Source organism: Panthera uncia, chromosome E1 (genome assembly GCF_023721935.1).
Source record: "Panthera uncia isolate 11264 chromosome E1, Puncia_PCG_1.0, whole genome shotgun sequence".
In the NCBI taxonomy this organism is placed as follows: Eukaryota; Metazoa; Chordata; class Mammalia; order Carnivora; family Felidae; genus Panthera; species Panthera uncia.
The window spans coordinates 54,799,650-54,825,615 of NC_064814.1; the positions used below are offsets into that span (position 1 = coordinate 54,799,650).

General features: G+C 46.5%; 1 protein-coding gene across 1 annotated transcript in view; it reads left to right on the top strand.

Moving 5' to 3' along the window:
- STX8 (syntaxin 8) overlaps positions 1-25,966 on the top strand; it is a 251,858-nt gene that overhangs the window by 55,613 nt on the left and 170,279 nt on the right. The window contains exon 6 of the mRNA XM_049638107.1: positions 10,165-10,257. Coding sequence (XP_049494064.1) covers positions 10,165-10,257 — 93 coding nt within the window. The remainder of the gene's footprint in view (positions 1-10,164; positions 10,258-25,966) is intronic.

The window sequence follows — 25,966 nt, forward strand, 5'->3', positions numbered from 1 at the left end:
TTGACAATAATATTGAGTCTTTCTGTCCACATCCATGGAATGTGTCTCCTTTAGTTCTTTTTTGATTCCATTCATCAGTTTTGTAGCTTTCCTCATATAGATCTTGTCCATATTTGGTTAGATTGTACCTAAGTACTTCATTTTGAGGGATGCTAATGTAAATGGTATTGTGTTTTTAATTTCAAATTCCACCTCTTTGTTGCTGGTTTATAGTAAAGTAAATGGCTTTCCTATATTAACCTTGTATCCTGCAACCTTGCCATAGTTGCTTATTAGTTCCAAGAGATTTTTGTCAGTTCTTTTGGATCTTCTGCATGCATGATCATACCATCTGCAAACAAAGTTTTATTTCTTTCTTTCCAACCTGTACATATTTTCATGTGTTGTCTTGTCTCATCTGATGCATTAGCTAGAACTTATAGCATAGTGTTGAAAAGCAGTGGTTGCCGGGGGAGGGGGGGTGCGGACATCCTTGCCTTGTACCTGATATTAGTGGGAAAGCTTCAGGTTTCACACCATCAAGTGTGATGTTAGCTCTGGGGATTTTGTAGGTATTCTATATCAAGTTGAGGAAATTCTCCTCTATTCCTGGTTTACTGAGAGTTTTTTATCATTAGTGAATGTTGGATTTTGTGAAGTACTATTTCTGCATCTAGTGATATGATCATGTGATTTTTCTTTTTTAGCCTGTGGATATAATGGATTACATTAATTGATTTTTAAATTTTTTTAATGTTTATTTTTTTTTTTGAGAGAGAGAGAGAGGTGGGGGGTTGGGGCAGAGAAAGAGGGAGACACAGAATCTGAAGCAGCTCTAGGCTCTGAGCTGTCAGCACAGAGCCTGACGGGGGGCTCGAACTCATAAACCATGAAATCATGACCTAAGCTGAAGTCGGATGCTTAACTGACTTAGTCACCCAGGCACCCCACATTAATTGATTTTTAAATGTTGAACCAGGCATGCATACCTAGGATAAATCTCACTGATTGTGGTGTATTATACATTCTTGGATTTGATTTGCTAATATTTTTTTGAGGATTTTTATATCTGTGCACATGAGTGATACTGGTCTGTGTTTTTCTTTTCTTGTAATGTCTTTGTCTAGGACAAATGGTGGCCTCAGAAAATGAGTTAGGAAGTATTCTCTCTGCTTCTGTCCCCTGAAAGAGATTGTAGAGAATTGGTATAATTTCTTCCTTAAATGTTTAGTAGAATTCACCAGTGAACCCATCGGGCCTAGTGTTTTCTTTTTGGGGAGGTTATTGTTAATTCAGTTTCTTTAATAGATATAGGCCCATTCAGATCATCTGTTCCTTCTTGTGTGAATTTTGTCAGCTGTGTCTGGCAAGGAATTGGGCCATTTTATCTAGGTTATCCAGTTTGTGGCATAGAGTTGTTCATAATATTCCTTTATTATCCTTTTAATGTGCATGAGATCTGTAGTGATGTCTGCTTTTTTCATTTCTGATATTAGTCATTTGTGTTCTCTTTTAGTTACAGGCTTATTGATTTTATTGATCTTTCAGCAAACCAGCTTTGGTTTCAGTGGTTTTTCTGTTACTTCCTATTTAAATTTCATTGATTTCTCTTCCTTTATTGTTTCTTTTCTTCTGCCTACTTGGGATTTAATTTGTTCTTCTTTTTCTAGTTTTCTGAGGTGTGGAAACTTAGACTGTTGATCATATATATATATATATATTTTTTTTTTCTAACATATGCATTCAGTGCTATAAATTTCACTCTATGCACTGCTTTTGACATATCCCTTTAATATATAAGTTGTGTTTTCATTTTTATTTAGTTCAAAATATGCTTAAAGTTCCCTTGAGATTTCTTTTTGATCATGTGTCATTTAGAAGCATTTATTTAATCTCCATGTATTTTGGGGTTTTTCCAGTAATCTTTCTTAAAAAAATTTTTTTTAATGTTTATTTATTTTTGAAAGAGGAAGAGACAGAGTGTAAGCAGGGGAGGGGCAGAGAGAGAGGGAGACACAGATCTGAAGCAGGCTCCAGGCTCTGAGCTGTCAGCACAGAGCCTAGCCTAGGGCTTGAACTCATGAACCTGAGATCATGACTTGAGCCAAAGCTAGATGCTTAATGGACTAAGCCACCCAGGCACCCCCTTTTCTTTTAATTTTTGTGGTTTTACTTTTTCATTTCAGTCTGGACGCCTTTTATTTCTTTTTCTTGTCTCATTGCACTTGCTACAGCCCCTGGTACAATGTCAACTAGAAATGGTGAGAACAGATTTCCTTGGGCTTGTTTCTAATCTTAGGGGGGAAACATTTGTTTGGAAGCTAGGTGTGAATTTTTCTGTATTTGGTACTAAGTATTTTTGTATTTCTAGGAATATTCTTGAGGTTTTTTGTTTGTTTTGTTTTTTTCCTAGGATGCAGTCCAGTTATTTGGGTATTGTTTTGTAAGGTGGACCAGGACAGTGTTTATTTTAGAGGAGGGGTCGGCAAACCATGACGTGTGAACCACATCTCACCCACCATCTGATTTTGTGTGCTCTGCAAGCTAAAAATGGTTTTTCCACTGTCCATAGTCAAAAGAAGACGATTTCATGACTCGTCAAAATTATATAAAATTCAAAGGTAATGCCGTGTCCATAAATAAAGTTTTATAGGAGCACAACCATGTTCATTTATTTATGTATCATCTATGGATTCCTGCTACAGGGGCAGAGTTGAATAGCTGCGCTGGAGACCATATAAACCACAGAGCCCCAAATGTTGACTCTCTGGCCCTTTATAGAAGATGTTTGCGGACTCCAGTGTAGAGGCGGTCTAGCCCACTATAGAGCTGAAAGCACTCTGAGTCCCCCGATGCCCCGTAAATCATGAGGCCACCTGGTCGGTGGGAATAGGGACTGTGTTCCAACCCAGTGTGAGCTCAGAGGATCATCCCCTCTCACCCTTTCAGGCGGTTCTTTCCCCAGCCTTGGATAGTCTCCTCACGCGCATGTCCTGGTTACTGCTCAGCTGAAGCCTTGAGGTGGACCCCGTGCAAACCTCCGGAGATTCTGTTTGCGCCGCTCTCTCCCCTCTGTGCTGTGCCCTGCGCGCTCTTACCACCTTGACCTAGTTGGATGCTTCTCCGTGGAGAGATGCCGCCGGGTTCCATCTGGATGCCCTCCTCCCTGTGCCGGGCGATGTCTGGGGCAGTCCTAGACCTCCTCTCGTTTGCTTTGTCCCTCAGGGATCACTGTCCTTCATTTCCTGATGGCCGTGTCTCTCCTGAAACTGTAGTTTTGCGTATTTTGCCTGTGGTTTGGTGTTTGTTTGTTGTTTTTTTGTTTTCTTTTTTTTCCCCCCAGTTGTTTCAGGCGAGAAGTAAATCAGGCCCCTGTCAGCCCCTCTTGGCCAGAAGCAGAAGTCTCCTTCCGTCTTGAACTCCCTTTCCACAGTGAGTTTATCTAGCAAAAGGAACTCTGAGCCTCCCCGATGCCTTTAATTCCCTGTACTTCACCCACTATCATGTTTGGAAGCAAAATGAACGGTGCAGGGCGGTGTGGCTTTGCGCGCAGCAGGGCCATTCATTCGTAGTGCTTTATCCTTCGGGATTGACGGTCCCTGAAAGGGGCGTCTTGCAAGCCAACAGGAATGGGTTTTCCGGCATTGTTGCTTCTTTGCCGAGAAAAGCTGCTTCCAGCCAGGAGAAGTGTCCCCTGTCACTGGGAAGGTGCCACGTGCAGAGATGGTGGGAGGTCAGGCAGGAGAGGATGCCACCTGCAGGTTTTTGTGTTGGTCCCCGAAGCGGAGAACACCCTTACTGAGATGCCCGCCCTTTGGAAGCCCGCTGGCCTTTGGGGTATGTTGGAGGGGTAGGGACGGGTCGGGCAGAAAGAGTCGAGGAGCCATCTCCTACCCTTACCTTGGGGTTTGGGAAATGCTGTCTTCCTCTTTGCTTTCCTAGCAAGCGGTTTTACAAGGAGAAGCACAAAGACTGAAAGCGATCTTTACATAAAACCCTGCTTCGCCTTTTCTCTGCCCGAAGAATCTTGGGGATGCGCTGAGGTTGCCATGGTTTTGCTTCCTTGCCAGGTCCTGCACCAGATAGAAATAAGGGACCACGAAGGGTCATTTCTAACTTCCTTCCGCCCACGGAATCCGTTAGCCTTTCTGTACTTTTGTCGACCCTTAGAAACACTTTGAAACGCATCCCACAATAACAGTTTATCGGTAGAACTGAGACTCAAGCAATGAATGCTTTCCTTTCCTAACCTAGATCCGAGGCCTCATTACAACCGGTTAGCCAGGCTTGGCTTCTGTGCTGCATAAGCAGTAATTTAAGGCACAAATAGATGTTAGGCAGAAGATGGGTGAGGGGCTGACAATAACCAAATCACCTCGAAAACCCGTGAGATGAAACAAAGGAAGGCGACCTCTCGGCTAGCTGAGACCCTTGTCTCTGAGTCACATGGCAGACCTTGAGGAGGTATGAAGGCTCATTCTACTTTACTCAGGGGCTCTCGTCGTGCGGGTTTCTTAATCCCATCTCTTCTCACCTTTGTTCCGTAGATGTTCTTTCTAGATTCTAGCAGGAGAGTTTGCACTCCTTCTGGATGTCTGTGTTCTTAGGTCTCTTGGTATCGTCATATGAAATAGCAGTGGGGAACGTGGCTAGCCGGACTGGCAAACCTTGGTAGCTGATCTTTGAACCCTTGCAACCACAGCTTCAACAAAACTAAAAATATCTACTCTTTGGGGCGCCTTGGTGGCTCAGTCGGTTGAGCGTCTGACTCTTGATCTAGGCCCAGGTTGTGATCTCATGGTTCCTGAGTTCCAGCCCTGCATCGGGCTCTGCGCTGACAGTGCGGAGCCTGCTTGGGATTCTCTCTCTCCCTCTCTCTCTGCCGCTACCCTACTTGTTCTCTCTCTCAAAATAAATAAATAGCGGCCCCTGGGTGGCTCAGTCGGTTGAGCATCCAACTTCGGCTCAGGTCACGATCTCACAGTTCGTGGGTTCAAGCCCCACGTCAGGCTCTGTGCTGACAGCTGGGAGCCTGGAGCCTGCTTCGGATTCTGTGTCTCCCCTCTTCTCTGCCCCTCCCCTGCTCACATGCTCTCTCTCTCTTTCAAAAATAAATAAACATTAAAAATAAATAAATAAGTAAGTAAATAAACTTAAAATAAACAAACATCTACTCTTAGGACTTGCTCTGGGAGTTTTCCCAATGTAGTAATTAACTTTCTGCAGTGTATCCACTATCCCCATCTGTCCCACTTCCCCTTATCCAGGGACAGTACCTCCTTGCATCAAATGTGGGAATCCCCAGTGCCTCTCTCTGGGCCCTGGACAACCCAACATCAGCTACCTTTCCTACTACCTAAACTCAAGAGGACTACCTCGTATTGCCCGCAAGCCTTTGCGCGTGTCTAGCAGAGACTAGCGCTTCCTTGCGCAAGCCTAGTGGGCCCTCTGTGTCATTCCTTGCTTTAAGCATATTTATTAAGTATGCTCTGTGCCACCAGTTGGGCTCAGAACTGGGGCAAAAGTACAGGATAAAGAAGACACAGCCCCAGCCCTTGGGCCGTTGTCACGCACTCGGGCGGGGGCCCTGAGATTGCAGCTCCTAGGAATATCCCTCTGTTTTATTTACTTGTTAAAGTATCGGTAACTTTTTGCCGTGGACGATTGCAAAACTATGTAAGTAGAGAGGGTAAGACAATGATCCCATTCTGCCCATCAATTGCTTCAGTAGTTAACAACGCATAACCAATCTCGTTTTATCTATATATCTACCCTCCTCCCTCTCCTGCCCGTCACCTGGATTTTTCTTTTAATTCTTTAAATTTTATGTTTTTTTGAATGTTTAGTCATTTTTGAGAGACAGAGAGAGACAGAGCACAAGGCACCCCATCACCTGAATTATTTTTGAAGCAAATCCTAGGCATCGTATCATTTCAACCGTGGATATTCTGGAACATATCCCTAAAGTATGTTTGCAGAAGATAAGGACCGGTTTTTTAAGAATGTAACTGCAATGCTACTATCACCCTTAATAAGTTAATTGTAATTCCTTAATATAATCAGATATCCAACGTTCAGACCTCCCGGATTGTCCCATGATGGTTTTGTGTGTGGGTGTGGTTTTGTTTTGTTTTGTTTTTTAGATCGTTCGATTCAGGATCTGAATATATGTATGGACATTGCAACTAATTGATACGTCTGTTAAGTTTCTTTAATAGATAGGTACTTTTGCCAGCTCTCTCTTTCTCCCTGTGCAATTTCTTTGCTGGAGAAGTAGGGTCATTCGCCCTGGACTTTCCCAGTATCTAGACCTGCTATTTGTAACCCCATATATTGTTTAACGTCCTCCTCTGCCCCACATATTTTCTGTAAATTGGTAGTTAGGTTCAGCGGGCTTGATCAGAATCGGGTTTGTTATTTTTGGCAAGAATTCATCATGCTGATTGTCCCTCTCCGGCCCACAGCCACCAGATAGTCCTCCCACAATTACAAGATGTTCCGTTAGAGGATGGTTTTTCAGAATGTCTAAAGATAGGAAGCATCCAAACACCTAATTATTCCAGAGGGATTTTCAAAACAATGAGTGTATTAGTTTTCTGTTGCCACTGCAATAAATTTGCACAGACTTCGTGACTCGGTGTACCGATTTGTCAGTTTATGGTTCTAAAGGTTAGGAGTTCAGAACAGATCTGACTGGGCAAGATTAAGGCGTTGGCCGGGCTGCTTCCTTTCTGGGGGCTCCAGGGAAGAATTCATTCCCTCACCTTTTCTGGCTTCTAGAGGCCACCCATGTCCCTTGGCTGACAGTCCCCTTCCTTGGTGTTCAAAGCCTACACTTTGCAACCCTCCGACCCTTCTTCACAGCTCCCTCTGAGCGCAGCTGGGAAAGATTCTCTGTTTTTAAGGACTCACGATTACATTGAGCCCACCTGGATAATCCAGAACATTCTCCCATCTGAAATTCCTTAGCCTTATTCACATCTGCAGAGTTACTTTAGCCATGTAAGGTCACGTATTTTCAGGTTCCAGGGATTGGGATGAAGACATCTTCAGGGGGCCGTTATCATATATATGTATATGTAGCCCGGTGCTCCTACATTTTTAAAAATTCACACCATTGTAATGCTGACAGATGATTGGGAGAGTGTGGCATGTTGCAAATGATTATGGTATCAGGGTGACTTGGGCTATGTGACGGGGGGCAGATTACGGTAATGAGCTATGAGCGTGACGTTAGCGTAGGTTTGCATGCCTCTGCATCATTGCGTGGGTCTTGATTGTATAAAATGAGCAGCAGCATTTTATCTTGGCTCATTGTCTCTCAGGTAACTGTGCCACATCCCCTTAGAAATGCTGTGGTAAGCCGGGAGATGCTCGGGTCATCAGGATGGTCAGTGACACATACACAACCATCTCCATTACCTGGACCTTCTGTGTCTTGGGAGTATGGACAGCACTCTAACATAGTGAGGAGGTGCTAAGTTCTTGCACAAATGATCCGAGTGGCGCAGAATTTTTAACCCTTGTTCTGTTTTGCGTTAGCGAGATAACCTTTCTGCAGTTAAGTCAGACGGTGGGTGAAGGTTGAAAGAAAAGAGGGAGGAATAGGTTTTTTCATTCGCAATCCATGTCTCTACTAGATAAAGAGACTTCAGGACTTTAATGATTCTTTTCCTAATTGGAACCGTGGAGGACTCTCCTTTCCTCTCTTGAATTGTTTTCCCTTTTAATCCAGGCTGACACTTGACCCTTGGTCCTTCATATAGATTATTCTTGGGATGCATTTGGAATCTTACCATAACATCGGTCATCCTATAGTGGCGCTAGGCCGATGATAGATTTAACTTGGAGGCCATCCAAAAGGTTGTTACTTAAGACCAAAAGGACCTCATTGTAAAGTGATTTTTGCTATAAAATGGTCCCTTGGAACAATCCCTGGAGATGGCAGGTCATTTGTATAGTTAAAAACATACATAGTGTCAAAAAATGTTACTAAGGGGTCCTTACCTCACACCATTAGTTCAAATAAATTCCAGATGAATTAACAAGTTAAGTGTCATGGCTTAATTCCCTGAAAAGACTAGGAAAAAAAATAAGTAAATGTCAATGTGATCTTGGGTGAGAAAAGACCTTCGTGATTCCTGCTTTTGTAGATCACGCTTCTCTGTGAAGCAGTCGTTGAAAAATCCCCATCAGCAAGTCAGGCCGCACATGGCACGTTGCCCTCATCTGGCATATTGCTAGGGTAGAAAGAGCCATGAGACTCAGCCCCAGAATGTTCTTCCCAAGGCACCCGAAAGCAAAGTAAAAAAGCTCAAAGAGATGGCTGAAATTGCCTAGTTAAAAAACAAAACAAAAGAAAACAAAGAAACAACATCACATTTTAAAGACAATATCTAGAGTGACTTGAATTCTTTTATCTTTAAAATTTCAGAATCTAGAAAAGTAATACATCTTTACGTTTAACACAAACTATTTTTTTTACTATTTTGCTCTGCATCGTTTTGCTATATATTTTGCTATTTTACTCTATATCGTTTAGCATCCTTTTTTTTTTTTTTTTACTTACTGACATATCATGAACTTCTTTTAACATCAAAATATTCCTGTATAATATCATTTTTAGTAGCTATTAGTGTTTTCCTTATGAATATACTGTATGTTTTTAAACAAATCCCCATGTCTGGGCATTCAGTAATTTCCAGGATTTCGCTATTAGAAACGTATCAGTCTGGATCCAATCAGGAAAAAGAAATTTGAACGGGGAAAGTTGAATGTTTTGTTAACCAAAGGGGATCAGAGTAATGAGGCAAGGAGACAGAAATAGCAGGCGTAAGGTGCAATCACAAACTCTCGGACTGAAATCAAGTGTCCTAGGAAGCACCCCACACCCCCGGGACTGAGGTGTGGGGGTCGCTGCGGTGCTGAGCTGGTGGAACTTTCCGGAAATCTGCCCTCTGGGGCGCCAGGGAATACTGTCCTCATGGCAGTGTTGAGCCGGAGGTATTCTGTTACGAAACGGCCCAAGGTGGGGGTGTGTCGTAAGAAGTTGCCGGTCTCTTGGTGTTGCTGTGCACGGGCTCGTGGCACAGAGTGGGCTGGAGCCAGGAAGCCGAACGTTGTCCTCCCGCGGTGTCTCCGCGGTCCTGTCTATTGACAAAGCTGGCAAAGGAAAAGCTACTTAAAGGACCCAGGTGTATTTTCACTGCACAGTCAAAAAGGGTGAGGTTGGGGTTCAGAGACAATAAAACCGATAACCAGCACAGGAAACGTGTCCAGGAATATCCTGTACGTACTTTACTGCATACAAGCTGAATGTTTTCTCACATTCCTACACATGGAATTGATCGATGAAAAGACAGGCCCAATCTGCTCTCCAGAAAGGTATGTCACCTGTACTCCCATGATAGTACACAGGAGTTTCTCCGTCACACACTGGTGAACCCTGGGCATCGGCATGCCTTTAAATCCTTGCATATCCGATAATCCAAAAACAAAAACAAAAACTCATCGTTGTTACTTTTATTGGAATTTTTTTTTAAAAAGTAGTGATGTCAAAGCTTTTGTTTATTTTTCCGTTTTTATTCTTTTGTGAAATTCATGTCTGTATCCTTTGCCCATTTACAAAATTGGAAAATTGTCTTAACTAAGCTGTAAATGCTCTTTGTGTATTAAGCATCAGAAAGTTTAAATGTTGATGTAGTCAAAACTTCTGTTATTTCATTTGCAATCTTAAAATTTAATTTATCTGGAAATTGTTTTAGGGGCACCTGGGTGGCTCAGTCAGTTGAGTGTCTGACTTCGGCTCAGGTCATGATCTCGCGGTTTGTGGGTTCGAGCCCCGCGTCGGGCTCTGTGCTGACAGCTCGGAGCCTGCAGCCTGCTTCGGATTCTGTGTCTCCCTCTCTCTCTCTGCCCCTCCCCTACTCACTCTCTGTCTCTCTCTCTCAAAAATAAATAAACTTAAAAAGAATTAAAATAAAAAAAGAAATCATTTTAGCTTAAGGTATGAAATAAGTATTTAATAGTTTGTTTTCTTTATTTTCTCTTAATAATATTAACTGTTTTTTTGTTTCTTTTCCTTATATTGCTTTTACCGTATATTGAATTGCACTACATGCCTAGGTATGGACTTCAAATTGTTTTCCTTTGGTTTTTAGCGGCCTGTTTTGCTTTTTCTTTCAGAACAGGATGCAGGCCTCGATGCCCTGTCCTCTATCATAAGTCGTCAGAAACAGATGGGAAAGGAGATTGGGAATGAACTAGATGAACAAAATGGTAAGAACATGTCTGGGGTCAACCGTGTTTGCCATTTAGTATAAATACTCAAGGCTCTAATGTTCGTTAATTGATCTTGGTACTACAAAACATGTAAAGTAGTTTAATGTCGGCAGATTATTACAGTTGGACGCCATTGAGGGTGGTTTGTGGCAGATTCAGATAATGGTTAACTAAACCACGCGAAGAAATTTGATAAGAAATTGCCAGTCCCTTGTCACTGCTTTAAAAAATTCGTCGTATTCTTGGGGGTGCCTGGGTGGCTCAGTCGGTTGAGTGTCCAACTTCGGCTCAGGTCATGATCTCGTGGTCTGTGAGTTTAAGCCCCGCGTTGGGCTCTGTGCTTACAGCTTGCAGCCTGGAGCTCTCTTCAGAGTCTGTCTGTCTGTCTGTCTTTCTCTCTGTCTCTCTCTGCCCCTCCCCCGCTCATGCTCTGTCTTTCTCTCAAAAACTAAAAAAAAAAAACCAAAAAACATTTAAAAAAAAATTCGCCGTATTCCGAGCCATGCAAGGCTTCCAGGAGCGTGTCCTTTATGTGGTGACGTGATAAATGGCTCAGAGCGCTGGGCGTGATGTGAGGCTCACCGGGCCGCGGGGACCCCGTGTGGTCCACATCCCCGGTGGAGCTGGCCCCTCCCTCATCAACAGTACCAGGCTGCAGGGCAGAGAAGTCCTTGAAGATCTCTGTTCTGGACTCAGGTGACAGATCTGGTGGAGCCAGATTGGTTCCCACACCGCAGGATGGCCGGGGAGAAACCGAGCTTTGTCGGGGGCCCACCTGCCAGGCTCCTGTGCTGGGGGCGGGTGTGTGGTGTGAGGGGCGGGGCCTGACGGAGAGCCTCGGTGGAGGTGGGGAGGGTGGGGGGGAGGGCGGATGCAGGTGACTGACCGGTGACACCTGTACTGTGGTGGACAGTTGGGGGCGGGAGGGCCACTGGTTTGTGAGTGGAGACCCTGAGCGCAGTCGGGACGTGTCCAGGTAGAGATGCCAGTGAGCCATCCGAGTGGAAAGGCCAAGTGGGCCCATGGAGGTGTGCTCCCGGGGCTCAGTGACAGCACGGGGCCACAGAGGAGGGACGTCAGAAGCTTGTGCATGGAGGTGAGGTGTGAAAGCATAGCAACAGTGGGGTGTCCATGCAGCCGGCATTTAGCAAGAGCCCCTCCTGTGCGTGCAGCTTGTTCATCACTGTCATTGCACTGAATCCGTACGCAGCGTCGCAAAGGCGGCGTTAACCCCGTTTGATAGAGACGGGGCTCGGAGTGGCTGACGGGCCTCCTGACGTCACGTCACTTGGAAGTGACAGCACCGAGGTTCCAGCACAGGCCACCCGATGCTCGTGACTGCCTTTTCTACTACCCTGCCCTTCCTCTCTGAGGAAGACGACGTAGGGAGAGAAAGGTGGGAGGTTCTAAGGCCTTAGCTTTGGTGATAGCGTCATGGAGGCTGGTGATGGCGTGGGGCGTTCAAGGAACTGCCCACGCACCTGCGAGCGCGGCAGCCTGGGAACGGATGAATCCTTGCCCCGAAGGCAGGGCTGTGCCTGTCAGAACCAGCAAGCTCTTTTCTCCGTGGCCACTGAGAACGAGCTAATTTCTTCCCGTAGTGCTGTTGCATTTATCATAAAGTCCATCTGGCTATCATCTGTCGTAAATAAGTAGGTTGCTAAAGCAAAGGGACAGATCCTCTAAATTTATAATCCCAGTAGTGGTTTGTAAACAGTTCAAACACGCGGAACGCCTGGTGGCTCAGTCGGTTACGTCTGACTCTTGATCTTGGCTCGGGTCACGATCTCACGGTTCCTGGACTCGAGCCCCACATCGGGCTCTGCGCTGACAAAGCAGAGCGGAGCCTCCTTGGGATTCCCTCCCTCCCTCTCGCTCTCTGCCCCTCCCCCACTCAAGCGTGCATGCACACCTGCGCTCGCTCTGAAAAAAATAAGCACACAAACGTTAAAAAAAAAAAATGAAAAAAAATAGTTCAAACGCAGAGCGGAAGACATTTGAGTCCTTATCCCGATGGCGCTAACATGAATGTGCTCGATTATATATTTGCATATAATTCAGTCATCGAACGGTTCCTTCCCCGAAAGAGCGTCGGTAAGAAAGCAAGCTCTAGAGAAAATCTGTTCACAGGGATAACTGTTCTTTATCTACAGGAAACAGGGCCTGTTCAGTGGGTCAGACTAGGAAGGATTCTAGCCACCAAAATGGTGAAGCACGCCCATGCTGTGATGTGGCTCCGTCCGCCATGTGTGGTCATCTCTGGGCAGGTGGCCGCGAACTGGTGGTGGATTTCTTGGCGGGGTGGGGGGGGGGGTGGAACTTGCTCACCTCCCAGGCGCGATCACCAGGCATCTTTGTGGCATAAGCAATCCTGCCGGCTCGTCCTTGTCTTCCCTGCAGTCCCGTGGTTCTTATACTTTGCTGCCTGTTAGAATCACCTGGGGAGCCGTTAACCGCCCCCCAAACCCCCAAAGCCCAGGCCACGCCAGTGTTCGTTTTCTCTTGTTGCCGTAACAAATTCCCATAAACTTAGTGGCTTAGAAACAATGCACACCTGCCATGTTAACAGTTCTGGAGGTCAGAGGTCTGGCCCGCACCTCCCTGGGCTGAAAAGGCGAGGCGTCCACAGAGCTGCATTCCTTTCTGGAGGCTCCAGGGATGAATTCATTTCTTTGCCTTTTCTGGCTTCTAGAGGCTTCCTCCATTCCTTGGCTCGCGGCCCCCTCCTCCATCTTCAAAGCCGACAATAGCGGATCGAGTCCGTCTAACATCACATCACTCTGACCTCTAACTTCTGTCTCCTTCTCCTGCCTTTAAGGACCTTTGTGATTCCGTGTGGCCCACCCAGGTAATCTGGGATGATTTCCCCCACTTTAAGGGCAGTCGATCAGCCACCTGAATGCCCCTTGGCCGTGCGTGGTGATATGTTCATAGGTTCCGGGGACTGGAATAGTAGACGCCGTCCCGGGGCCGTTGTTCTGCTCACCACAGTACTCTATACCAGTTCGACAAGAGTCTCCAGGGGTGGGGCCAGGGCCAGCGTCTTTAAGGCTCCCCAGATGGTTTCAGTGTCCTGCAAAGCGTGAGAGCCAGCGCCCCCAGCAAACGTCCTGAGAGAACTGACTCAGCGCTCTCCTGTCGTGCAGTCTCCTCTGTGCTCACTCTGTAGATGCAAATCGCGCACGCGCACAGACGTGCATTCGGCGTCACACAGACACGCGGGTACCGTCCTTGGCACGGCCGGAGGCTCTTCCTTCCGAGCCCACGTTTTACCCCCATCGTCCTCCCTTCTTCCTCCGTACCTCCCACTCCTCATCTCCATTCTGGACCCGGACACACACGTGTGTATATAGATAAACACGAGGCATTTTTCCACTTAGTTGCCAAAATAAGCTGGGTTTTCTCTGTGGCGGCCTCCCAGAGAGATTGCTGTTATGCTGGTGGTTTTCTAATGTGCACATTCGCTCCTCAGAAATAGGGCAGAGTCAGCCATTTTCCTTCGTAGGAACGGAGAGACTCTCTGAGGATAAAAAATTCTGTCCCTGCCAAGACTACAATCAGCCTTTCTTTCCTTTGTCCAAATCAGAGAGGCCATTATATCTGTAGGTATTGAGAACACGGTGGCAGCCCCATCTGGATTTTTATTGTGATCTGAGTGCGTAACGAGGCGTCGGGGACCCTGGAGCAGGATACCACTTTTGTTGTAAATATCTCCATTTGATTTACTGACCTGCTGGATTATTCTTTTGGGTTTTCATTAGATGAGAAAAACAATAGGCCAGCCAGGCCATTTTGGAATCAACTGTCAAGACCTTCCTAACAAAACACGTTGTACTTAGAACATAACCCGCAAAGCCGACGGGCTGAATTATCATCAGTTTAGGAATTCGGGTTCCAATCTTCTCACGTAGAGTTAAAAAGGGCCAGACCAACACCAGTAACTGCCCTGTTTGTGGGCCGATGACTAGGCCTGATGAGGAAAAGGATTAGGGGTTAAGTTGAAAGTGCCAGTATGGGGGGGGGGGGGAAGGAGGGGAGAACCTAACTATACCCTGGATGTGGGGGTGGGGAGCAGGTGAGTAGGGTGGGGAACCGAGCCAATGAGATCACTTAGGGAACTACAGAGTTTAGTGCCCTTTAGTTCAAGCTGAGATGTACGGATAGCTGGCCACAAAGGGCTCATGTCTGACTACCCAGATGCTGTTCCAGAAGGGGAGTCATGGCACTGGCTTACCAAGCAGCTCCTTAAAGTTCATGCTCGAGAGGACAGGGCCTTTTGCAAAGAGCACTAACACAAGCAAATGAACGAGATTGACTCGATCAATGTAGGTGTTTTTGAGACCTGATTTTGGCATTGGCCAAGCCTTAAAGTCAGCACCAAGAAGAAGAACCGTGGAGGCACAGTTCTGATGGCAGAAAGGGCACCAGAAGCAGGCCGATACACCAGTTGCTGCTAATATGTGCCAGTCCTCATCATTCTTTTTGATGTTCAGATATCCCAAATTTGGCCCAATCCTTCTGATGCTTCTCTGTTAACCTCTGAGCACTTCCTTGTTTTCTAAAAGAAACCAAAGTGACAAAGGAGGGAAACTGCCTTCATAGTGTCAATACTGAGGTTGATGAGACCGGTGTGTCCTTTCAAAGAGCTAGACTAATAGTATGACTAATGTCATTGAAGGACACACAAAGGTGGGAATTGCCATCGCAAAGGTCTTGAGAACCCCTCAACTCAATTTTCACGTTGAAAGTCTAGGAAGGTAATGTGGTAGGCTGGAGAGTGGCCCCCCCAAAATATGCACATCCTGATCCCTGGAATGGCAGGGGGGACTTTGCTGATTTGTCAAGGAATTAAGGGTATTGAGGCAGGAAGATCATCCTGGATTATGTGGTTGGGTCCTAAATATCACAAGTGTCCTTTATAAAAGGGAGGCAGAGAGAGATATGAGAAAGAAGACGGTAAGGTAGTGACTGAAAAGATGTTATTCTGCTGGCTTTGAAGACGGAGGAAGAGGGTATAAGCCAAGGGATACAGGAAACGTAGCTCTAAAAGCTGGAAAAGGCCAGGAAATGAATTCTTCCCTGCAGCCCCTGGAGGGACAATAACTTCGGTCCAGTGAAACTGACTTTGGACTTCTGATCTCCAGGACTGTAAAGGAATGAGTTGGTGGTGGGAGTGGTTTCTTTTCTGGGTCTTAGATCACGCTTTATTCAAGAACATGCATAGATGTCTATCGACTGCTGGAAAACGTGGTGTATACTGTTGGGGAGGAAGAATTTTCATCTGTCCTTCAAGATCCTTCCACCTGGACTGGAAATCGAAATCAAATTTAGTTTCATACGTACTGGGAATTCACATGGACGTGAAATTCGAATGTATGTCGTTTTAAGCCCCTAAGTTTGTGATAATTTGTTAGCGCAGCAACAGGCAGCTAATATAAGAATTAACGGTGGTTTTTATTTAATCAGTTGTCAGTAAATTCTGGTTAACCACCCTTATGCTAAAAAATGCGTTTTGATATTTTGAGCCTTCCAGGTGTTTGTAGCTCCTCTTGAAGAAATTCTTCAAAGCAGCCTTCACAGAAGGAAGTTTGCATTGCCAGTGCCCCAGGCGATCCCTACCGGAAGCTTCCCACACCGTTTATTTAGCACTTTGATAATCGAATTTAGTTTTGTATTAATGAAATGCGTGGACAGTTCGGTGACAGAATTTTTGGTGGGGTATTCAGGATGAGGATTTCCCAAAGCGTGTTATTAGGCAAGGTGGTTTTAGAAAATATGTGGAGAAACACTTTACATCTTAATAGTTGCATAGTTCAACGTGTGACAGAAATAAAAACGGCTAACATTCGAAACCTGTGATTTCACAGCAATATAAAGTTTCCTTATTCAATTAAACTGTATAAGCAGAAAAATAAGCATAATATGTACCATAATAAGCGTAATATTTATGTAATAATATATTATTATAAAAGCATAATAGCGAGTTGATACAAAGGAAAACATTGAGCGTATATGGTGTGGATGAAATACGAACACGGCAAAGAATTCTAAAGGTGGTACTTGAAAAGCTGACGTTTGGGAAACACCGCCGTAAGAAGACTCTTTGTGTTCCAGGGCTACAGAGTACTTACTTGGTTTTCCGCCTCGACCTAGTACAGCACTCTGTGATTTAGTAAGTGCCCCCTGCCCATGCGGCCCTCCTGGCGAGCAGTGGGGTTGGGAGACCAGCTGGAAGGATGCTTCCCAGGCCTGCGTGAGCCTGTAACCCTGGAAGGCCGTGACTGTGGTAGGAGCCATGTTGTCTGGTGCTCCCCACCCCCCACCCCCGGCCCTCGCTTGGAGGGAAGCAAGACAGGCAGAAACCACCTTTTTTTTTTTTTTCAGGGTAATATAAAATGTTGTTGTTGTTGTTTTGAACACTTATTTGTTTTTGAGAGAGAGAGCACGAGCAGAGGAGGGACAGAGAGAGAGGGAGACACAGAATCGGAAGCAGGCTTCAGGCTCTGAGCCGTCAGCGCAGAGCCCGACGCGGGGCTCGAACCCACAGACCGTGAGATCATGACCTGAGCCGAAGTCGGACGCTTCACCGACTGAGCCACCCGGGCGCCCCTTCCAGGGAAATATAAAATGGCCCAAGGTGCGGGGAGTTCCTGTCACTGCTTGGCAGGTGGGATGTGAGCAGTGGGACGCGGGATCCACCGCCCAGAGCTGTGACCCAGGAGAGCTGGGTCCAGACTCTGTGAGCATTTCCCTGTGGCATCAGGCGCTTCACCCGTCAAGCGGGCTTTTGTGAACCAACACGGGAATCTCACACCCCTCCCCACTCCCCGCGCCCCCAGCTTTGGAATGCAGACACGTAAACGTCAGGTGCAGGAACAGTTTTCTGTAAATGGCTGTGCCAACCTGGATTCAAGTTTCCTTTACTGGGATTTCATTCAGCGCACTTGCCCAGCTGCTAGGATTAGCACAGCTAATTAGCAGGGCTCTGACGCCCGCACTTCATTCATAAAAAAAAAAAAACAACTTGTAGGGCACCTGGGTGACTCAGTTGGCTGAGCATCCAACTTCAGCTCTGGTCATGATCTCACGGTTCATGGGTTCGAGCCCCGAGTCGGGCTCTGTGCTGACAGCTCGGAGCCTGGAGCCTGTTTCAGATTCTGCATCTCCTTCTCTCTCTGCCCCTCCCCCGTTCATGCTCTGTCTCTCAAAAAAAAAAAAAAAAAAAAAAGAATAAATGTTGAAAGAAGAAAAGAAAAGAAACTTGTGAGTTACTTCCATCTCAGAAATTCTGAGGGTGGGAAGGAGTCTGAGGGCATCCCTCCCCCAACCCCCAGCCGCCTGCCATCTTCCTGTCTGTGCTGGAATGTGGGCCTCCAGCTATGGCTGAAGACATGGCTTCTGCCCTCATGGAGCTTCTGCCCTGGTGCGGGAGGCTGAGATTAGACAGATCACCGCACAGGTCCCCAGTTAGAGACCCTGGTAAGCAGCATACAGGGTACCACGAGGGCAACAGAATAGCCTGATGCAGTTGGAGGCCCAGGAAAGCCTTCCCTGAGGAAATGACCACTGTACTGAGATATAAAGGAAAGAACATGTCAAACAGAGGGAACAGCATATGCAAAGCTCCTTATGTGCAGGGGAGCACAGCACGTTGAGGAACGAACGTGCGCGAAGGCCAGTGTCCCCAGAGTCCAGAGAGCCCGGTGAAGAGGAGAAGGGAGAGCAGGCGGAGGGGAAGGCAGGCAGGGGTCGTGTAGGGGTGACCTTCGACCTCCACCGGGCAGTGCCCTGACCATCCATCAGGTTTGTGCTCTCCGTTATGGGGAATCGCCCAGCTTCCCACTTACTCCTGTCATTTTGTCTGTTTAATTTGCTCAGAATAAGGGAGCCAGGTCTATAAATCTGCGTCTGTGCCCTTTGCAGTGTTCATAGTAGTTCGTGCATCTAAACCGAGAGTACTCGGCCGCTTTGGGGGACAGGAAATCAACATATTGCAGTGGGGGCATTTGCTCGTTTTTCCCACCATGGGCCTTTGTATCATGAAAAACAGCACTGAGAAACCAGGTCGCCCCTCTTTTTTTTTTTTTTTTTTTTTTTTTTTACTGCGCTTACTGTCTGGGTGGGGGGAGACAGACACTGAACGAGTACTCGCCCACATCAGGGTACCTTCTCTGATCATGGTGAGTGCTGTCAGAGAAGAGGCCAGCCGCCGTGGCCGGGATGACACAGAGCCCCACGGCCAGGTGGCGGCTGAGGTCTCAGGGATGGGCCGGACTTGGCTGCGGGCAGCTGCCGCATCCCGGGAGCGGCCGGACATCCCATGTGAGGTCCCCAGAGGCTGGAGAGAACCCTGGAAGTCCAAGAAGGCTTTTGTGGCCGGGAAAGAGTGAGTAACGTAGGTGCATGGACCCGGATGAAGTTGTGCAAGGATCCGGAGCCAGGACTGTTCACAGCGTGAACACCTAGTAAGCCCTGAAAATTACAGAGAATTTATATTTTCCTGGGAGGGACTCTGGTTTCTTTTAGCCACAATCAACAGTCCTAGTCAGGAAACGGTTATGTTCACAGCAGTTTTGGGCAGGGCTGCGGCTCCAGAATAATTTATACTATTTCTTCGTTGGAAATCTACTAAAAGCTCGTACATCTTCCTGCAAACAGCAGTCCTACGGCCACAGATACTGCCGTTCAGTATTTTTCATTCCATTGAGCCCATTAGATTTTATAATTGCCGTCAGTTTTCCTTTTTAACTCCTTGTTTCTAAATTTCCAGGTGTTGTTAAACCATCTTTTTTTTTAATTGTTGATTTTCCCGTTGAGTTGCAGAGGGGTCAGAGAATCACGTCCTGTCTCATACTGGTCCTTCTCCACTCATCACGACCTCCTCTGGGAGGGTGAGAGCATGACCTGAGCTGAAATCAAAAAGTCAGACACTTAACTGACTGAGCCACCCAGGCACCCCTGGCCAGTTTTTTATTTTATATATTTCAAGGAGAGGCTTTTAAGCATATATATGTACAGGGCTATTTTATTTTTTTTTGGTGGTTGTGTCTTTTTATCATTACGGAAATATCTGCCTTTATCTCTGATGCATTTGCCCTTTAGACCTATTAATCGGTATTAATATCACTACCTAGGCTTTCTTTCATTTGGTTATGGTGACATTACCTAGTATAGCGATTGTCCAACTTTGTGGTCTAGGACCCCTTTGTATTCTTTTTTTTTTTTTTTTTTTTTTTTACCATTTATTTATTTTTGAGAGACAGAGAGAGGCAGGGCATGAGCAGGGGAGGGGGAGAGAGAGAGAGAGGGAGAGAGAGAGAGAGAGAGAGAGAAAGAGAGAGATAGAATCCGAAGCAGGCTCCAGGCTCTGAGCTGTCAGCACAGAGCTCGACGCGGGGCTCGAACTCATTAACTACGAGACCATGACCTGAGCCAAAGTCGGACGCTCAACCAACTGAGCCACCCAGGTGCCCCTGTATTCTCAAAAATTATTGACAGTTCCTCAGAGCTTTTGTTTATGTGGATTAACTCCATCAGTACTAACTGCATTTGAAATTAAAAGGAGACATTTAAATTTTTTTTTTTTTAACGTTTATTTATTTTTGGGACAGAGAGAGACAGAGCATGAACAGGGGAGGGGCAGAGAGAGAGGGAGACACAGAATTGGAAGCAGGCTCCAGGCTCTGAGCCATCAGCCCACAGCCTGACGCGGGGCTCGAACTCACGGACCGCGAGATCGTGACCTGAGCTGAAGTCGGACGCTTAACCGACTGAGCCACCCAGGCGCCCCTAAAAGGAGACATTTTAAAAAACATTGATTAATTCTTTTAAAAACGGAAACAAACTATTACATGTTAACATAATAAACTTAATTTTTATGAACAATAATCCTCAAACATAAGCAGCCTCAACTAGAGAATGCTTATTATATTTTTTATCTTTCGGTGCCTGTCCATTGTAGATCATTGGTGGGCATAGTTCATTGAGATCCCTGGCTGATGGAGTCATCACCATTTCAGACATTTCGGGACAGTGTGTTGGAGATCGAGATCTCGAGGGACTTGTTCCTACAATTAAATGCTCTGGCCCAGAAGTTACTGGTCAAATTTTTTTTATTATTACTATTTTTAATGTTTATTTATTTTTGAGAGAGAGAGAGAGACAGAGCATGAGCAGGGGAGGGGCAGAGAGAGAGAGGGAGACACAGAATCCGAAGCAGGCTCCAGGCTCCCAGCTGTCAGCACAGAGCCCGACTCGGGGCTCGAACTCACAGACTGCGAGATCATGACCTGAGCCGAAGTCGGACGCTTCACTGACTGAGCCGCCCCAGGCGCCCCTTGACTGGTCAACTTCTTTCGCAACTCATTGGTCAGAGCTAATCATGTGCCGGGAAGTGTAATCCTACCAATATGTCTGGTTGAGTGATGCGGGGGTGGGGGGTTGCAGAAGGTACTGGCTGAATGGCACAAATGAGTATCATGGGGATAGTATTTAGCAGTGAAGAGCCAAACTGCCTCGGATACTTATTAGCTCTGTGACCCTGAGCAAGTTACTTACTCCTCTCCTGACCTTCTCATCTCTAATATGGGGATTTCAGTGCCTGTTTTATAGCGTTGTTTGTGAAGCTCTTAGAATAGTGCCTCACACGTAGTAAATGCTGTAAGAGTGTTTTCCGTTGTTAACTGCTTTATTCACAGTACAGACTTCCGGGTCAAAATGGCAGGCTGAGCTGATAGGGGAGCCCTCTCACTTCCTCTTCCAAACACATGGAAACGTTAGATGAAACATTTTTTAAAATTGGTTTCTACTTCTTAGCTGACCTTGAAAGCAAGCAAGGGAGTCCCCTGGGTGTCAGAAATGAGGGCACTTATCCTAGCGGTGAGAGGAATGGATGTCCCGTGGCCTCAGAGGTGGCTGAACCAGATATGTCCCTTGGGGACCGGCGTGTAAACCCCCGCGCGTGCGGATGGGAATTGAGGCTCTGGGACCTGTGCCTTGTAGGGGGGGCTACAAGCGGGCCCTGTGTGTAAAGCCAGGAGCTGGGAAATGACACTTTTATGGGAAAGCCAATGTCCCCCACCTGCCACCCAAGAATGAGATGCTCAGTTAGGCCACCCACGTTGGGCCGCAGCCACCCTTATATTTTTAACGTGCATACCTAAGTTTACATTTTTTCTAAGAAAGTCTAAAGCAAATAAATATCTCGGAATAAATCAAGTTGAGAATGCTTACACTTTCCTTCAAAGTCCTCATCTTTCAAGCTGTTTTCAACAGAAGCCGCTCCCCCTCCCCCACTTCTTTTTTCCTACAGTCAGTATTTTATTCGGATTTACTAGCATATTTTACTGATTTCTGTTAAAATTGTGGTAGCCATTCTGTCGCTCAGCTCTTCTGGTTGAGTTTTTTTTCTTTTTCCTTTCTAATTTTTGAGAAATAGACTTTTGAAACACTCAATATGCTTTAATGCCCACCGTTGCCTTTTTTCCACAAAAGTGTGTTTTTAAGGTGGCAAAATCTTTGACACCTTCGAATGGTACACCAGTGAGAAGTTAAAAATTTTTTCCTTTTGCTCCCCTCATCCTTTCTGTTTCGTCCGAGTGAGTTTTGGTTTATCGATCTCCGTCTTCGGCTTTCATGCCGTCGCGGGCTGAATTGCGTCCCCTCAAAACCCCTATGTTGTCCTAACTCCCGGAGCCTGAGAATGTGACTGTAATTGGAACTCGGGTCTTTGGAGAGGTGTTTGAGCCGAAATGAAGTCATTAGGATGGGTCCCCATCCCCTGTGATCGATGTTCTGTGATAAGAGGAAATGAGGACGCAGACACACCCAGGAAGGGACCGCCACGTGAAGAAGACTCAGGGAGAAGGTGGTCACCTGCAAGCGAAGAAGAGAGGCCTCAGGAGACATCAGCCCTGTCAACACCTTGATCTTGTACTTCCAAAGCCTGTAGAACTGTGAGACACTAAGTTTCTGCTGTTCGGGACACCCGGTCTCGGTACTTCATCGCGGCAACCCCAGCAGACCAGCACCCATCGCACGGAATTCCTTATTGACGGCATATTAACGAATTAAGGGCCAGGTCAATGAGTATGGGTAGCTAACATAGGCTTTCTTTGTACTTAGGTGGGTTTATTTACCAAAAAAAAAAAAACAAAAACACCCCGCTTTTGTTGAGTGAGGGGATTAGCTATGCACTGTGTTTAAATGGACGGGGTATACCAGTAGGCGGGGTTCCCTGTAGGGTACGCGGTCAGCTAGAAGAGAACCAGGACCCTTTGCTGTAACCCTTTATCCCCAAATTACTAAGGTAAGGAGAACTTTAACCTTTGAGGGCAGAGGGGGAACACCAACACCATGGGTACTCCCCAGGCAAACGTTCCTCTCTAGAGAGAGCTGTTCTGGGAGCTCCAGCTGGGACCCAACACTGCAGACTGTGGTTTACACAGGACAAACCTAAGAGCCAACGGGCTCAGCTTTTCTGTAGACAATTCTCCCCTCAGATGCCCCGATTCCTGCCCGACAGCCACTTCTTTGTAGGCCATTCTTTGGCTCCCAATAGCCATTGACTCACTCCAAGCTTGGAATCTCTCCAGGGTTCTAGCAGGAAGAAAGAGCTCCTATCTGTAGCTCTGATGATGTATTTCAGGTTGCCTGCCACCCGCCACCCCCCACCCTCAGTTTTGGCTGATTCGTCAACACAGTCCCAACTATCTTCTTTTTAGGAGAAATCCTTTAAAATGACTTATTCACTGATAGCGCTCTGTGTTTTCAGTGCCACCATGGATTTATTCTTTCAAAAAATATTTTTACTGGCCTTTCATTGTGCTCTTGGGAAGAAAGGGGGCAGCATGTATGTTTACTCTAGTGTCTTGAGCTCAGAGTCTCTCTTTTATATCGTGTACGAGGTCACACTATGTGTAGAAATCGTCTTGCTGAAACAACTAGTGTTCCGGAAGCTTCAATTAAACAAGTTTTTAATGCGGTCTGTGAAAGTCGTTTTCTAGGGCTTCTGTGATTTGAGTGACACCCCCAAGTTCTGCCTGCTATGTTTATAGATGAATATTCCAAAAGAAAAGACAATTAGAGAAGGTGATTCTTTTCCATGCACTTAGGGCATTAAATACTCCGTGGAAGTAAGATCAGTTCTTTATCGGGGCATTTGTTACTCATCTCTAGGGAGGGGCTAGTTTATAGTCATGGGGTCTGGAACAGGAGGACAGAGGGAGAGAGAGAAAGAATGAGTGACCTATGAGAGCACGTGTGTTGTTCCAACAATAATTGATACCAACTGGGTGTCCGATAATTTAATTCAGTTATGACACTATTTACCTGGAGATAATGTCAGAGTCCGCAGGTTTAGGGGCTCAGTCTCGTGACTGCCCTCACCTTGGATACCAGCTTCAAGTCCTGAGTATCCTGAGGTCTTTATGCCCCACTGGCTGCAAACACAGGGTTCCCACGACACCCCTCTGGGATCCACTAGTTTGCTAGAAGCACTCACAGAACTCAGGAAAAGGCTATACTTACGGTCCCAGTTTTTTATAAAGGATGCAACTCGGGAAGGCCAAACGGAAGAGGCCCACAGGGCAAGGTCTTGGGGTGGGGGTGCCCACAGAGCTTTCATACCTTCTCCGGGCACATCACCCTCCTAGCACATCAGTGTGTTCACCAGCCGAGAAGCTCCCCAAACCTCATCGCTGGGGAGTTCTTATCGAGGCTGCATTGCATAGGCATGGTCGATGAAATCTTTGGTCACGCGGGGAAACCCAGATTCTTTGAATTTGCTGACTCTGCAAAAAAGATACCCAGACACACGCATGAGTGGTGTTTATCAACTAGCTTTAACTCTGATGATGAACTGGGTTGGATCCGTTTTGGGTCCCAAGCTTTCATTTGCCCATCTGGTCTAGGGCCTCCTTTATCCCTTCCTTCTAGGTCCACCCCTTGGCCTCTACCCTGGCCACGAAGCCAGTCTGAGAGGCCGTCTAATGAGAGAGAGTGGCAAGAATTTTCCAAAGGAAGAGCTGTGGAAACAGTTGTCAAGGGAAAGGGCATTTATCCTCAGGCCCTAGGGTAGCTGGCCTGGGTGATTCATCAGGCTTCCTCTCCCCAGGCTTTACCACAGCTCCTCCTTGACTTCCAAGAGGGAGGCTGTGAGGCCAACCGTAGCAGCTGAACTGGAGAACGGATGACAGGAAAGCAAGCCAAAGTGAGAGATCAAAGAGAGGAAAGGCCAAAGCAATCGCAGATGGAAAGAGGTCAAGCTAGAAGCTCCCCGTCCAACCACTTGAGCCCAGTGATAACACTGTTACTGCTCCTTGGTGCTTTTGCAGGAAGGGGGAACCTGGGGCGCTCCTTGGAGGCTGCGTCGGGGGTCCCCAGGACCACTGTGGTTTCACTGATGTGCTGGAAGGATTCACAGGACTCAGCATATACGTGCCTGCTCACTAAAATTTGTTTATAACCCTCAAATCCGTGCTCACGGTGCTTTCGCAGGTCCTCACAGACGTGGGTGAAGAGGTGAGAACTTTGAGGCATCCAATGGCTACCTTCTCAGCCAAGGTCAAAGCAGGCGATGCTCTGCCTTTTCATTTTCCCTCTTACGCAGAGGTAACCAGAGCATGGAGACCCCAGCTCTGGGGCCAGGTGGACGGGATTGGAACCCCCACTCTGAGCCCTGTTGGGAGGGTGGCCTCAGGCAAGTCACAGAACACTTGTGAACTTCGTTTTTCTTTTGAAAACTAAAGAAAATAGAATCTACCAGGATGAGTTGTTTTTAGGATTTAAGATACAATCTGTGTGAGATCTCTCTCTTTCTCTCTCTCTCTCTCTCTCTCTCTGTCTTACACACACACGTACCCTTCACTATCCAAAATTAGAGCATTCCTGTGATATCTTCCATAAGCCGAAATGGCATAGAGCAAAGAAGCAGTTATCATTAATTTACCTGAAAACAATTTTGAGCCTTCCCAGACCCAAAAAATAACAATCTTTAGGCTTTTCTGATACCTTAGGACACATCTTGCTAACGGATGCACAGAGCGAATCCAGATAAAACACAGATGTTCACAGAGCACGGTTCCTGAGTGTGGCAGTGTAATGCTGGGATGCTGAGTGTAATTGTTTCCTGGGGAAGGAACCTGGGGAGGTCACTTGTGCTACATCCGGTGCGGGCCGCCTCTGTAATGGCTCGCTGCAAAACAAACGCTCAATGCAATTTTTGCTTTTTTTTTTTTTTTGTAAAAGGGAAAAATCTTCTTTGGATTTCTTTTGGTTAGCGAAAACGAGTACTCGTGTAGGCCTTTCGTAAAGGCGGAGGGGCATAATGCGAACTTTCGAAAAAGCGTGGGGGCCGGGGTACTTGTCTAATGTCCATGCAACATGCACACAGACGTGTCCTTTAGGAACAGTGGTTCAGTATCTGCTAAGTGAGCGTTCATGATGACTTTATAAAACTACCACGAATAACAAGAATTGACTCCGGTTATGCCCACAGTTACGATTTATCACAGTGAAAAAACACAAAGGACAGTCAGGGAAAAAAGGTGCACGGGGCGAAGTCCAGGGACAACAGGCGTGAGCTTTTAACCGGCCCCTTCCAGTGAACTCACACAGCATTTGTGTGAACAGCCCAACAGTGAGTTGTGATGGCATCTCCTAGTGTTGCCAACCAGGAAGCTCACTAGAGACTCAGGGCCCCGCGTTT